The following is a 13531-nucleotide window of genomic DNA, read 5'->3' on the forward strand; positions in this document are numbered from 1 at the left end:
TGCTTTAACTTGCTATAACTCTGCTTTATAAATTTTATAAAGTTACTTCCCTACTTTATAAATCACCATTACTGTGGAACCGGTGGGCGGTTAGAAAATTTTACTACTAACAGAGATACAAAAGTGGGCGGTAGGTATAAAAAGGTTGACTACCCCTGGTCTACATCATCCATGTATTTGATGGAATAGTGTAAAAGAGATCGGTAACATTATGTAGTAAACATGTTATGAAAGTTATATGAAAAAAGAAAAATAAGAGTGATACAAACATTTCAAGTATATAAATTGCCAGCAAGGACTGGAAAGGAAATAGAACGATGAAAATCAATGGGTGTTGGATAGAACTATTGAGTAAATTTTTTTTTTACAGAGACAGAGAGTCAGAGAGAGGGACAGATAGGGACAGACAGACAGGAACGGAGAGAGATGAGAAGCATCAATTATCAGTTTTTTGTTGCAACACCTTCGTTGTTCATTGATTGCTTTCTCATATGTGCCTTGACCGTGGGCCTTCAGCAGACCGAGTAACCCCTTGCTCGAGCCAGTGACCTTGGGTCCAAGCTGGTGAGCTTTGCTCAAACCAGATAAGCCTGTGCTCAAGCTGGCGACCTCGGGGTCTCGAACCTGGGTCTTCCGCATCCCAGTCTGACGCTCTATCCACTGCACCACCACCTGGTCAGGGAACTATGAGTAAATTTTAATAAATTCCTTTAAGTTGTTATAATTGCTGTTTATGCCTTATATTTAAACAATGAAAAAAGCAAATGAAATGCAGTAGTTTTAGAAATACTTGAGAAGCACCAGCCTGAGGAGCTCGCTGGAAGCCATGCGAGTAGGTAAGATGACTGAGAGAAGGAATGGAGTGAAGACAGACCACTACACTGAGGGGTCGAGGGAGGGAGGGACCGGAAAAGAGCAGCAGGCTGGAGGGGCCAGACACACTGTGGGCAAAGGAGGCGTGGCTGCAAGCACCCAGCCCCTAGGAGGAGCTCCGGACACTCCCAGGAAGGATGGGACCTCAGGAAAATGGGTTAGCGCACCAAATCCTCCAACATTCGCAGGCACTATTCAATAGAGGTTTTATATCCAAGTCCTCAATGAAAGGGAAGCAGGCTTTACTTGACTAATGTGTGAACTGTGTCAGGGACTCTCTTCTACTCACCTGACTGCCCGGGAGGGGGGATTCCACCAACGCCTCGAGGGAGCCTCACAAACACAGAGAGAACAGCAGCTCTGTTGCCAAAACATGGCTCCAGGGCAATGGGTTTAGGAACAGTCTGGAAGAAAACAAAGAATTAGCTAAAGTGGTGTTTCTCAAGCTTTAACAGTGCAACCTTCAGATGTGATTTTTAAAGCTGCCCTGTGTATTAATTAGTCTCTACTGCTGTGTAACAAATTACAAAGGTAGTTGCTTAAATCGATGCATTATCTCGGTTTTAAAGGTCAGAAGTCCAGACAAGCTCTGTAGGGTTCTCAGCTTACTGATAAGGACTATTCATGTGTCTTCCATCAGTTCTGGATAATTCAAAGCTTTTCTCTCACAAGTCTCAGCTCTTATCTTCACAAGGAGGAAGTCAAGTATCAGCTGGGTTCTATTATCCAAAGCTCTAGGGAAGCATCTGATTCAATCTCATTCGGGTTTGTTGGCAGAATCCAGTTCCTTGCAGCTGTAGGCCGTGAGGTCCTCATGTCTTCTCTCTTGGTCAGCCAGGGGCCACTCTTCTCTCTTAGAGTCCACTTGCTCACACGGCCTCTTAGCTTCAAACCAGGGATAATACATCAAGCCCTCATTACGCTTCCTCTTCTGCCACCAGCCAGAGAAAACCCTCTCCATATCTTTTTTCCCCCCTTTATCTTATGGTCAGTTACTTCAGGACTTTTATTACTTCAGCAAAATCCCTTCACAGCAGTACCTAGAGTTTAACTACGAGACAGGAGTCTTGGGAGCTATCCCTAGAATCCTTCCCACCTGTAAAGCCAGTAGCTGTGGCCACCATCACAGCCGCCTGGCCCATGCAGGTTCACATTTGATTTGGACAGATAGTAATGAAACAACGGAGCTAAGAACTGGTGGACCATTACCTTTAATCCTAGCTCGCACCCGACGGGCGAGAAATACACACAGTGGGAAAACACCTCCCTTTTCATTCAGGGCTCCCAAAGCCACTGACTTATCTGAGTTTCCTAGAATCAAAGGTTTCTACCTCACCAGCCTTATTCACCTCTGTTCCCCATCTCCTTCTCTCTGCACAAACCGATTTCTCCTTCAGCACTCCGCCATCTTGGCTGCTTCTCCTCTGCAATGCTAATTTCAGGAACCAGAGAGAGAGAGAGAGAGAGAGCCCCCGCTCTCCCTTGTAGTGTAGAAATTAAAGCCTTTAAGCCAGTATACAAATAAGGAAGTCTCTGATACAAAGCCACTTATCTGAGGCATAAATGGGATTCCTCATAAGAGGAATCATGCAACAGTCATGCAACAGTCAAGAGTGTGGAGAAAAGCTTAGTTTTGAGAAGATCTTAGTATTAGAGGGATGTTGAAAAGATCTTGGAATTAAAAGAATAGGGAAGGTTTAGTCTTAAAACTAAGCCTTAGGCTATAAGGACCTTGCCTGCTTACAGCCTGTCTGCCAAACCCAATGCAAACTATAAGCGAGCAAACATATACATCATATTTGCAAACTTATTTGACCCATACCACCATACTCCCAAATATTTTAGCAATCTCTTCTGTTTGGTTGAAGAAAATTTCCAGAATTACCCTGACTGTGGCACACGGAAATGCCTGGATGGGTGAAATGGTGGAAGTGGTAAATCAGTTGTGAGCAACTATAATAATCGAGCTGAGAGATGATAGTGGCCTAGACCAAGGTGACAGGGAACAGTGGTGAAGGGGTACACAGTGGTCAGGAAATATTCCTGAAGATGAAGCCAAAAAGATTTACTGACAGACTGGCTGTCCAATGAGAATGAGAGTGAGGATGAGTACAGGACCATTCCATGATTTGAGCCTGAGCAACTGGGATGATGGAGGTGATATATACTGAGTTTAGGAAGATATGACAGAGAAGCAAGTGTGGGAAACACCATACAGCTTTATGTGTTAAAATCTTTTTCTTTTTCCAAGTGAGAGGAGGGGAGACAGATGGACTCCCACCTGCGCTCTGACCAGGATCCACCCAGCAACCCCCCAATCTGGGGCTGATACTCTGTCCATCTAGGGCCATGCTCGCAACCAAGCTATTTTTAGCACCTGAGGCAGAGGCACCAAGGAGCCATCCTCAGTGCCTGGAGGGGAGGGGGTGTAAAGAGAGAGAGAAGGGGGGAGGGGTGGAGGAGCAGATGGTTGTTTCTCCTGTGTGCCTTGACCGGGAATCAAACCTGGGACATCCACATGCAAGGCCGATGCTCTACCTACCACTGAGTCAACTAGCCAGGTCGATTTTTATTTATTTTTGATTAAAAAACTGTTGGGTAGATAAAATATATTATGCTCATTTTGTTAAAGATGGTGCTGCCCACATGGAAGCCCATCGCCCAGGTGATATTAATGAGTGTTGGGGCGGGCTGTGGGCAGGCAGGATCCTTGTAGCCTGGGGCTTGGTTTTAGGACTAAGCCTTTCCCACCCTTTTTGATGTGGGGTGGTGCAATCCCATCATGCCCCAGATAAGTGACTTTGTATTAGAGACTTCCTTATTTTGTATATTGGATTAAAGGCTTTAATTTCTACACTATAAAATGGGGGCAGAATGGGAGCTTGCTCTCTTGGTTCCTGTGATTAGCAGTAGAGGAGAGAGCAGAGCAGAGAGCAGAGAGAGGACACGTGGAGGAGGCCAGGAGAAGCAGCCAAGATGGCGGAGTGCTAAAGGAGAAGTTAGTGCAGAGTTTGTGCAGGGTGAAGGAAGAAGATGGGGAACAGAGGTGAATAAGTCTGGTGAGCTAGAAACCTTTGATTCTAGGAAACTCGGATAAGTCAGTAGCTTTGTGAGCACTGAATGAGTGGGTTTTGGAGGCCAGTGTGTGTTTTTACTTGCCCGCGGGTGCAAGCTAGGATTAAAGATAATGGCCCACCAGTTTTTGGCTCCATTGTTTCTTTACCGACTGTCCAAATCCAGTGCAAACCTGCATGGGCCAGGCTGCTGTGATGGTGGCTGTGGCCACTGGCTTTACAAAAACCAATAATGTTTTCACAGTGGCCGCATCCTTTTAACATTCCCCTAACAGTGCAAAGTGGTTCCAATTTCTCTACACTGTAGTGATCTTTTTTTCCTCTGGCTGATTTTAAGATGTTCTTTTTGTTTTTTTGAGTTCTACAGTTCCACGATGATAAACCCAACTGTACTTTTCCTTCTCTCCTGTCTTCCATTTGCTTTCTTTCCTTAATCCTGCTAGTAATATGTTTTGTTTCTGAAATGGGTATATTCATAACTTCTATCAGTTCTGGAAACTTCTGTTATAGCTTTGAATATTGCCTCTCCTCCATTTATTTGTTCTGGGACTCTGATAATACATATCTTAGATATTCTCATTCTATCCTCCATATTCTTATTATCTGTTATATCTTCCATCTCCCTGTCTCTCCATTCTACTTTCTATGTAATTTCCTCAGATTCATCTTCCAGTTCAAAAGCTCTCTCACTTTTGTCTGATGTGCTATTTAACATGTAAACTGAGTTATTTAAAAAATTTCTACTTCTATATTTCTCATTTCTAACAGTTCCATTTGGGTGTTTTTCAGATCTGCTTGGCCATTCTTAACTCTCATGGCTTCCTGATCTTTATGATTCCATCTTTCATTTCTTTAAACATTGTCTAAATCCACCATCTGTTGTTCCTGCTGATTCTTCTTCATAAAGGTATATCTCTCTGTCCTTGGTAATCACTTTAGACTACTCATGGTTCTATGTAGTTTTGGTCCACGGCTTGTTCTTTCTTGGAGAAGGGAAAGGAGAGTGGTCCCTGAAAATATTACCTACTTCCTGTGAGTTCAGAAATGTTTTAGTAAGTATGTTTTATTCAGGATATATAGCTGTTTCCTCAAAGTATCTGAAATATTTCATCATTTTGTAAAAAAAAAAAAAAAAAGTCTTACTACTTTCCTTATCATTTCTTGGTGTGTGTGTGTGTGTGTGTATATTTACTTTCCACAGAATTCATAGTGAATTATGATTCTTTCCCTTTAAAAATATTCCCCCAAATACTTATAAAGAACAATGGTTCAATTTAGCTTTTTTCAAGTTTTCAAGTATTATGCCATAGAATATCAGACAAATCACTCAATATTTGAAAACCCTCTGTATGTGAAACTTCTTAGAGACATGAATCAAAGACTAGAAAATGAAAGCTAAAGAATACATAACAACTTTGGTGTGCTGACTTACTGTAAAAATAAAAGAGAGAGGACAACAGAAGCAGCAACAGAACCACGTTCTTGCTCTCAGGTCTCCCGGATGAAGAAGCATGAGTTTTGACAAATCAAATTATATGGACTTTGTAATCACATTCTTACCTTTATACTTCCCCCAATAAGATCAGGAGGCTCTTCATCTGTTTCCAAGGCAACATTTACAGAGGCAAAAGGACGACTGGCCATCTGCTGCATCTCTCGAAGAAGTTGCTAATGAGTAATACAGCAAGCATTAATGCAATGAGTACTGGGATTTTATTAGAGAATACTATGTGCTATAAATATCTCATCCTCCATGATTCAGGTGAATCAAATCCAAAATATTTTTAAAACAGTTGGGGAAACTTGGACAGGAATCAGGTACTAGATAGCATTAGGAATTATTAAATATTGTTGGATGTGGTAACGGTATTGTTATTATGTTAAAGAAAGAATTCTTATCTACTAGAGATATATACTTTAGTATGGCTATAATGCCACAATGCCTGCTTGTTAAATACAGTACATAAAATAAACAACATAGCCCTACCTTCTCCTATTTTTATTACTAGTTTAAAGCCAGGTTTTGTTTTATTCCTGCTGAAACTTGAATCAGGTAGCCCAGCAACAAAAACTTGTTCTTTGTTACACAGTAGACAGGAACTGAAAAAGCCCTTCAATCAGAAAGGTGGTGTAAGCTAAAACAAGCGTGACATTTTGCAGTTAGAGGGATAAGCAGGGGCTCCAGATGTAGAGAAGCTTGGATGTGAATCTCGGCTCCATAGCTCTCCAGTTGTGTGACCTTGAAAGGGGTGTTTTAAGCCTCTGGGCTTCAGTTTCTTCCCCTCTGAAAGGGGATTTTAGTCTTCTAAGTATGTCAGTTGGATCAAATGAGATACTTGAATGCGCACAGTGCCTAGTACACGGTGGGTGGTCAATCATGTATCATTAAGGATAGAGATCTGGCCATGTTGAGGAAGCTTTGAGGTTATACACAGAAGATAAGCAGGCTTTAACTTCAATCTGTCCCCTTGGAACTATTTTAAGATTGAGACTCTTGGGCTGGATAGATCATGGCTCTGTTTCAGCAGGGCATTTTTTTTTTTTAAAGATTTCTTAAAAAAAAATTTTTTTTTTAAAAAAATTCATTTTAGAGAGGAGAGAGAAAGGGAGAGAGAGAGACAGAGAGGGAGAGAGAGAGGAGAGACAGAAAGAGAAGGTGGGGAGGAGCTGGAAGCATCAACTCCCATATGTGCCTTGACCAGGCAAGCCCAGGGTTTCGAACCGGCGACCTCAGCATTTCCAGGTCAACACTTTATCCACTGTGCCACCACAGGTCAGGCTCAGCAGGGCATTTTTATGTTACATATTTTCTAAAATAACAATAAGAACATATAAGACCATTCTTATATCTCATAAAGTTGTTGGTCTATTTACTCATCAAATATATGCAGCAACCTGTTCTGGGTCATGTGCTGCTCTAAAATGCGGGAGTCACCGTAAGACATAGCGCCTACCCTCAGCCCATTCTAGTTCCTTTATGAAGACGGCAGGAGGTAATGTGTGCAGAAGCACTTAAAACCACCTGGTATGTAGCAAGGTCTAGTGCAGTGTTAGCGCTATTGTTTTTGTTGTTATAAATAACTTCAAATCATTTCTTCTAAAATTCTGAGAGGGAGGGAGAAATCATGACTGACAGTTTAGAAATGATGAAATATATTCTGAATGGTCAGATTCACAGAAACAGAAATTTTAAATCACAAGAGTAAAAACTTAGTTTATTGGTTCTTTTTTTAATGTATAATAAGCATTTTTTTTTTTAAAGAATCCTTTTCCTAAAAGGCGTTCATCTTTTCCTTATTTTCTTCCATGTATGTTGTACTTAATTTCCAGTTGGTTGTCTTTTCTGTTATTGATTTATTTTTTATATGCTGAAGTATTAATTTTTATGCAGGCAAATTTCTATACTGTATTTTAATAATCTCATCTGAAAATAATTTTGTCCCCTTTCCAATAGTAACAAAATTATTTCTCTCTCTCTCAGTGCAATCTAGAATATCCAGAACAAAATTAAGTAACTATGAGGACTACATGGTGATTAGATGGTCTGTGAAGACAGAAGTCCCAGTGTAAAGCCTAGTTCAGCCTCTAGCAACTGTGTGATGATGGGTAAATTATGCCTCTCGGAGCCTCAGTTTCCTTATGAGTAAAATAGGGCTAGTGTCAGTAACTATTTCATAAGGTTAAATTAGTTAATGAGGATTAAATTAGTTAATGTATATTAAACCTCATAGAAAAGTGCCTGGAATTTTGAACTCAAATGTCAGCTCTTATTATGACTAATTTGTCTGGATCTTATTGGTATAGCCATTAGTGTGTGTGTGTGTGTGTGTGTGTGTGTGTGTGTATTTTAAATATTTTATTCATTTTAGAGGAGAAAGACAGACAAGGGAAAGAGATGGGGGGAGGAGCAGGAAGCATCAACTCCCATATGTGCCTTGACCAGGCAAGCCCAGGGTTTTGAACCAGCGACCTCAGTGTTCCAAGTTGATGCTTTATCCACTGCGCCACCACAGGCCAGGCCAGTATATATTTTTTTAAATCATAAATGATGCTGGCTGTCTTTAAAGTATAAAGGATGTATTATTTTTGAGTTTACTAAGAATTTTATTTTTAAAGTAGGAATTGGTGTTGAACTTCAAAATGACTAAATTGATTTACTTGGCCACTACTAAAAATTTAGGTTTTATTTCTTTACTTTTATATTTTGGGGGGACAGATAGGCAGGAAAGGAGAGTGATAAGAAGCATCAATTCATGGTTGTAGCACTTTAGTTGTCCACTGATTGTTTTCTCATATGTGCCTTGACCAGGGGGCTCCAACCAAGCCAGTGACCCCTTGCTCAAGCCAGCGACTTTGGGCTTCAAGCCAGTGACCATAGGGTCATGTCTATGGCCCCGTGCTCAAGCTGGTGAGACCACACTGAAGCCAGATGAGCCTGTGCTCAAGCCAGTGACCTTGGGGTTTTGAACCTGGGTCCTTAGCATCCCGGGCCGACACTCTTTATCCACTGCAGTACCTCCTGGTCAGGCTACTGACCTTTGTTTTTTACTGGCATTTCTTTTTTGGTGCTACTGTTCTCAGATTTTACTTATAAGGTTTTTAATATAACATGATTTAGGACTCTTAAACTTCTCATCTTACTCTTTGCTCTGGAATAGTTTATATGTTTTAAAAATAATTCTCATAAACACCGAAGGAGGAATAGTCTATTACTATTTCCATGAGCTCATCTCAAATTGAAACTCTGTGGGTCTAATGCCCTTTGTGGAGAGAGTAATATCATATTTTGACAAGTTTTCAATTCCTTCTGACCTTTACAGGGTCAGAAAAGATGTCATGACCCCAGGAAGAGGCCCATATCCTAGAACCCATCTTAACCCCCGTGCAGACATTAATGTTCTGTGAACAGTGCTGAGTGCCTAGTGCTTGTGAGTTTTGACTTTAGATATTCTCATTCTCTTCCGAATCTTGCCTATAGAACAATTTAATATTTTGTTTTATTTTTAAGATTTACTGATTTTAGAGAGAGGAAGAGAAAGAGGGCAAGGGAGGAACGGGAAGTATCAACTCATAGTAGTTGCTTCTCATGTATGCCTTGATCGAGCAAGCCCTGGGTTTTGAACCAGCGACCTCAGCATTCCAGGTCGATGATTTATCCACTGCGCCACTACAGGTCAGGCGCCTACAGAACAATTTTTATTTAGAAAAAGGCATGAGTAGATACAGAAAACAGCAGAACACATGTAAGTTTAGATCTTAGTGCATTTCCATTAGTAACAATGTAATAAAACTGATCACTAGAAGGCAGAATATTAACAAGGGAAAGTTGCGGTAAACATCCTTTTATTTAAGATTTATTGATTTTACAGAGAGGAGAGAGAGAGCAGGGGGAATGAAGTATCAACTCATAGTTGCTTCATTTTAGTTGTTCATTAATTGCTTGTCATATGTGCCTTGGTCTGACAAGCCCAGGGTTTCAAAGCAGTGACCTCATTGTTCCAGGTCGAGGCTTTATCCACTGTGCACCACAGGTCTGGAAAATATAGTTTTTATGTTGTAATTTTTACCAATTGTATTTATTTTATTTCTCTATTGTAAATATTTACTTGACTAAGAAGTCAAGTAAAGTAAAACTTTTGCAATGGAGCTCTGGAAATAAATCAAGACTCATCAAAAAATAAAACTCAAGAAAAAATTTAATTAGATATATATTTACCTTTTCTTGAATAATGAGAAAAAAAATTTTTTTTTGAGAAATTTTTGAGATGCTTAAATGGCTGAATATTTTTTTTTTTGTGAGAGAAGGGAGCGAGATGAGAAGCATCAACTCGTATTTATGGCACTTCAGTTGTTCACAGATCGGTACTCATATGTGCTTTGATAGGGGAGGGGAAGGGGGCTCTAGCCAAGCCAGTGACCCTTTGATCAAGCCAGCAACCTTGGGATTGTGTCCATGATTCCACGCTCAAGCTGGTTAGTCTGCACTCAAGCCAGCAACCTTGGGGTTTTGAACCTGGGACTTCAGCATCCCAGGTTGACCTTCTCTCCACAGTGCTGCAAACAGTCAGGCTAAATGGCTAATTTTGCTCTCATTCTTTTTTTTTTTTTGTATTTTTTTTGTATTTTTCTGAAGCTGGAAATGGGGAGAGACAGACAGACTCCCGCATGTGCCCGACCGGGATCTACCCGGCACGCCCACCAGGGGGCACCGCTCTGCCCACCAGGGGGCAATGCTCTACCCCTCCGGGGCGTCGCTCTGCCGCGACCAGAGCCACTCTAGCGCCTGGGGCAGAGGCCAAGGAGCCATCCCCAGAGCCCGGGCCATCTTTGCTCCAATGGAGCCTTGCTGCGGGAGGGGAAGAGAGAGACAGAGAGGAAGGAGGGGGGGTGGAGAAGCAAATGGGCGCTTCTCCTATGTGCCCTGGCCGGGAATCAAACCCGGGTCCCCCGCACGCCAGGCCGACGCTCTACCGCTGAGCCAACCGGCCAGGGCTCTGCTCTCATTCTTATGAAAGGCTCTGTGAAGATTATATACTACTGAGTCCTGAGATCTCAGCCTAAGTTAAGGACCAGGGTTCTGGTAGGAATGGTAAAACTGGCACCTATAAGTCAGTACTAGAGTTTCCTTTTAGAAAGTTAAGACCATGTAGGGCAGAATTAGTTACACTTCATACAGCACAAAATAAATCTACTGACCATCTATAGAAAGGGTGGCATTATTCTCCCAGTGGTTATGTCCATCAATTATCACTAAATAGCAAACAATGATGTGCATAGGAGAAATATGTAGAAAGGAAAAGCTTCACAAGGATTCATTTATCTTTATCCGTTGAGGCTTACCTCTCTGCGCCTGGAGGCCCAACAACTTTGTTTGATCTTCCAAACCACAGCAGCCACCAGGAGCAAAGAGAGGAAACAACTGTGAGAAAGGAAAGTATCAAATTATTATCCCAGCCCCCAGAAGCAGCACCACTGTCACCGCATTTCAGGCCAGGCAGGGAAACAATCCCCAAACACCACCCCAAGCTCCTCTCTGATGACTCGTCACAACCATGTCTGGTTCACAGGAAGCAAAGTGTGAGAAGACTTTGTTAAGATGAGCTTCCTGACCCCACCTTTTAGACTGTATTGTCCCCACAAAGTACTTGGAGAGAGCCATGACCTCCCACTAGATCTTTAATGGAATGGCCCAACATGGCTTATCCCAAATCAGAAAAAGAATTCTAACATAATTATAACAAATAATAAGCATGCTATTTAATCAAAATTAGCATATGTTCACTGGTAAAGTCTAAAAATATAAGAGAAGTTAATTTTTAAAGTAACTTTTTATAAGGAAAAGGTAAACATAGAAGAAATAAACTCGTGTAATAATATATATTAAATTATATTTTTACAAAGTAAATAAATATATTTTTATAAAGCAAAATGATCAATCTCAAGCTAACAACTTTTTTTTTCCTTTCTCCAAGTGAGAGGAGGGGAGATAGTGAGACAGACTCCCACATGCACCCCAATCGGGATCCACCTGGCAACCCCGTCTGGGCCTGAGCTCAGACCAATGGAGCTATCCTCAGGACCCGGGGTCAACACTCGAGCCAACTGAGCCACTTGCTGCAGGAGGGGAAGAGGGAGAGAAGGGGGACAGGAAGGGAGAGAGAAGCAGATGGTTGCTTCTCCTGTGTGCCCTGACCAGGCATCAAACCCAGAACGTCCATATGCTGGGCCAACACTCTATCCACTGAGCCACCAGCCATGGCCCAACAACTTTCTTAAAAGAAATAGGAGAGACTAACTCCCAGTGGTCACCATTCTCCCAATTGTAAACTAGGCACTCAATGGTTTGAAAAGCTGTGACAGTAGAGAACAACTGGCTTCTGGTTAAAAGGATGAATGAGCTGAACAAATAAACTTCTTAGATAATTGCTTAAGTAATTTTAAAACTGTCATTTTCACCCATTAACTTGTAAAAGAACTTACTACTGCGTATTGTTCCAGAGTGTTACTCATAGACATGATGTGCTCGCTCCATGCCATCAGGTACCCTTGCTCAGCTCTGTGTTTGCAGAATGGCAGTCTCAGTGCACCCAAGAACTGACCCCAAGGCAGGCCTCCCAGGCTGGCTGGACAAAGGCACTCTAAGATGCTAGGATGGCTGAACTTAGGCCCTTTCACAAATAGAAATCTCAAGGCTCTGACTTATCACCATTTCCCCAAGATATACAACCATGCAGACCCCTCCTGAGTGCTCTGACAAAAGATAAGGGGCCCAGGATCATCACTCAGAGGAGAGCCTTCAGTTCTTATCTTGCTGGTCCTCCCAACTGTCCCGACATGGCCGACCCTTCCTCCTCCATCTTCCTTTTTATCAATGCTTTCTTGGGCCAGATCCTGTTCTTGGCTCATGGAACACATTGATGAACAGAACAAAAGCCCACTGTTCCTATGGAGTTTACATTCCAGCAGGTGGAGACAAACAGTGAACAACATTAAGAAATGAAAACATAAGAGGTACTAAATGCTACAGAAAAAAAAGATGATCAGGGTGCCAGTGGCATTCTAAAGCAGAATGGACACATGGGCCTTACTTCTTGAGAAGGTGACATATGAGCCAAGACTTGGAAGAGGTGTGGGAAGTAGAGTTATCAGCATATATAATGGTATTTGAAGTCACTAATCTGGATGAAGTCACCAAGGGATTGAATACAAATAGTAATAATGTGCTAGGGGGCATACAATGTTGAAAATTTGGGAATGGGGAGGACAGAAAGAAGCAATAAAGGAGTCTGAGAAGAGTAACCTCAGTCTTTTGGTTTCCATGCCTAATCCCACTTTTTGTTGTTTTTATTCTAACAAATAAACACAAGGAGGCAGCAAATCCACATGGAAGACACGAAGCAATTGAGAACAGCTTCTCAGTTGGTCATGTTGATGCAGGTAAGGACAGGGCTGGACTCAGAGGTGAGAACCCCAGGGCCTCTCAGAGGCATCTCCTGGAACTACCCTCTTTCAGAGCCGCAGAACACCAAGGCTCAAAAGGTACCCTTTACTCCCAGGCCTGGGTGGGCCTTCTGTCTTCTATGCAGATCCACTGAAAATATCAACAAGCAAGTTCCTTCCATCTGTTCCAGCTTTTAGAAGAAACACAAACAGCATAGAAACACACAGTGACTGTCTCTCAAAGATGCATGTATGATTTCTTCTAGGATAATACAACAACAAAGAATTTACCAGTTATTTCAACGAAGCTGGTGCCCGCCAAAACTCTTCCCTTCTGTCTCCTACCACTGACTTGACTACTGGTAGAGCTGTGGCTCAGTTCATCCCACTACAGTCCCTCGTATCAGTGGTTTCCCATATTTTTCCATATAAATATAATTTAAAGAAATATATAAAAAAATTTCAAAAATACACAGAAATAGGACAATCTAATAAAGTCCTATATACCTATTAGTTAACCTTGATAATTATTAACATTTGCCAACGTCATCCAAAGATCATTCTTTTTTTATTTTTGGACAGAGACTGCTTTCTCATATGTGCCTTGAGGAGGGGGGCGGGCTCCAGCAGAGTGAGTGACCCCT

General features: G+C 41.8%; 1 protein-coding gene across 3 annotated transcripts in view; it reads right to left on the bottom strand.

Moving 5' to 3' along the window:
- ATRN (attractin) overlaps positions 1-13531 on the bottom strand; it is a 149670-nt gene that overhangs the window by 6412 nt on the left and 129727 nt on the right. For 2 of the 3 annotated variants that reach the window (XM_066387329.1, XM_066387328.1), the window contains exons 26-28: positions 10788-10866; positions 5508-5615; positions 1163-1277 (exon numbers count right to left, since the gene is read on the bottom strand). In XM_066387329.1, coding sequence (XP_066243426.1) covers positions 1163-1277; positions 5508-5615; positions 10788-10866 — 302 coding nt within the window. Of the gene's footprint in view, positions 1-1162; positions 1278-5507; positions 5616-9151; positions 9481-10787; positions 10867-13531 lie in introns of those variants that run through there. The other variant, XM_066387330.1, reaches the window with a different exon arrangement.

This window comes from Saccopteryx leptura, chromosome 5, assembly GCF_036850995.1.
Source record: "Saccopteryx leptura isolate mSacLep1 chromosome 5, mSacLep1_pri_phased_curated, whole genome shotgun sequence".
Classification (NCBI taxonomy): Eukaryota; Metazoa; Chordata; class Mammalia; order Chiroptera; family Emballonuridae; genus Saccopteryx; species Saccopteryx leptura.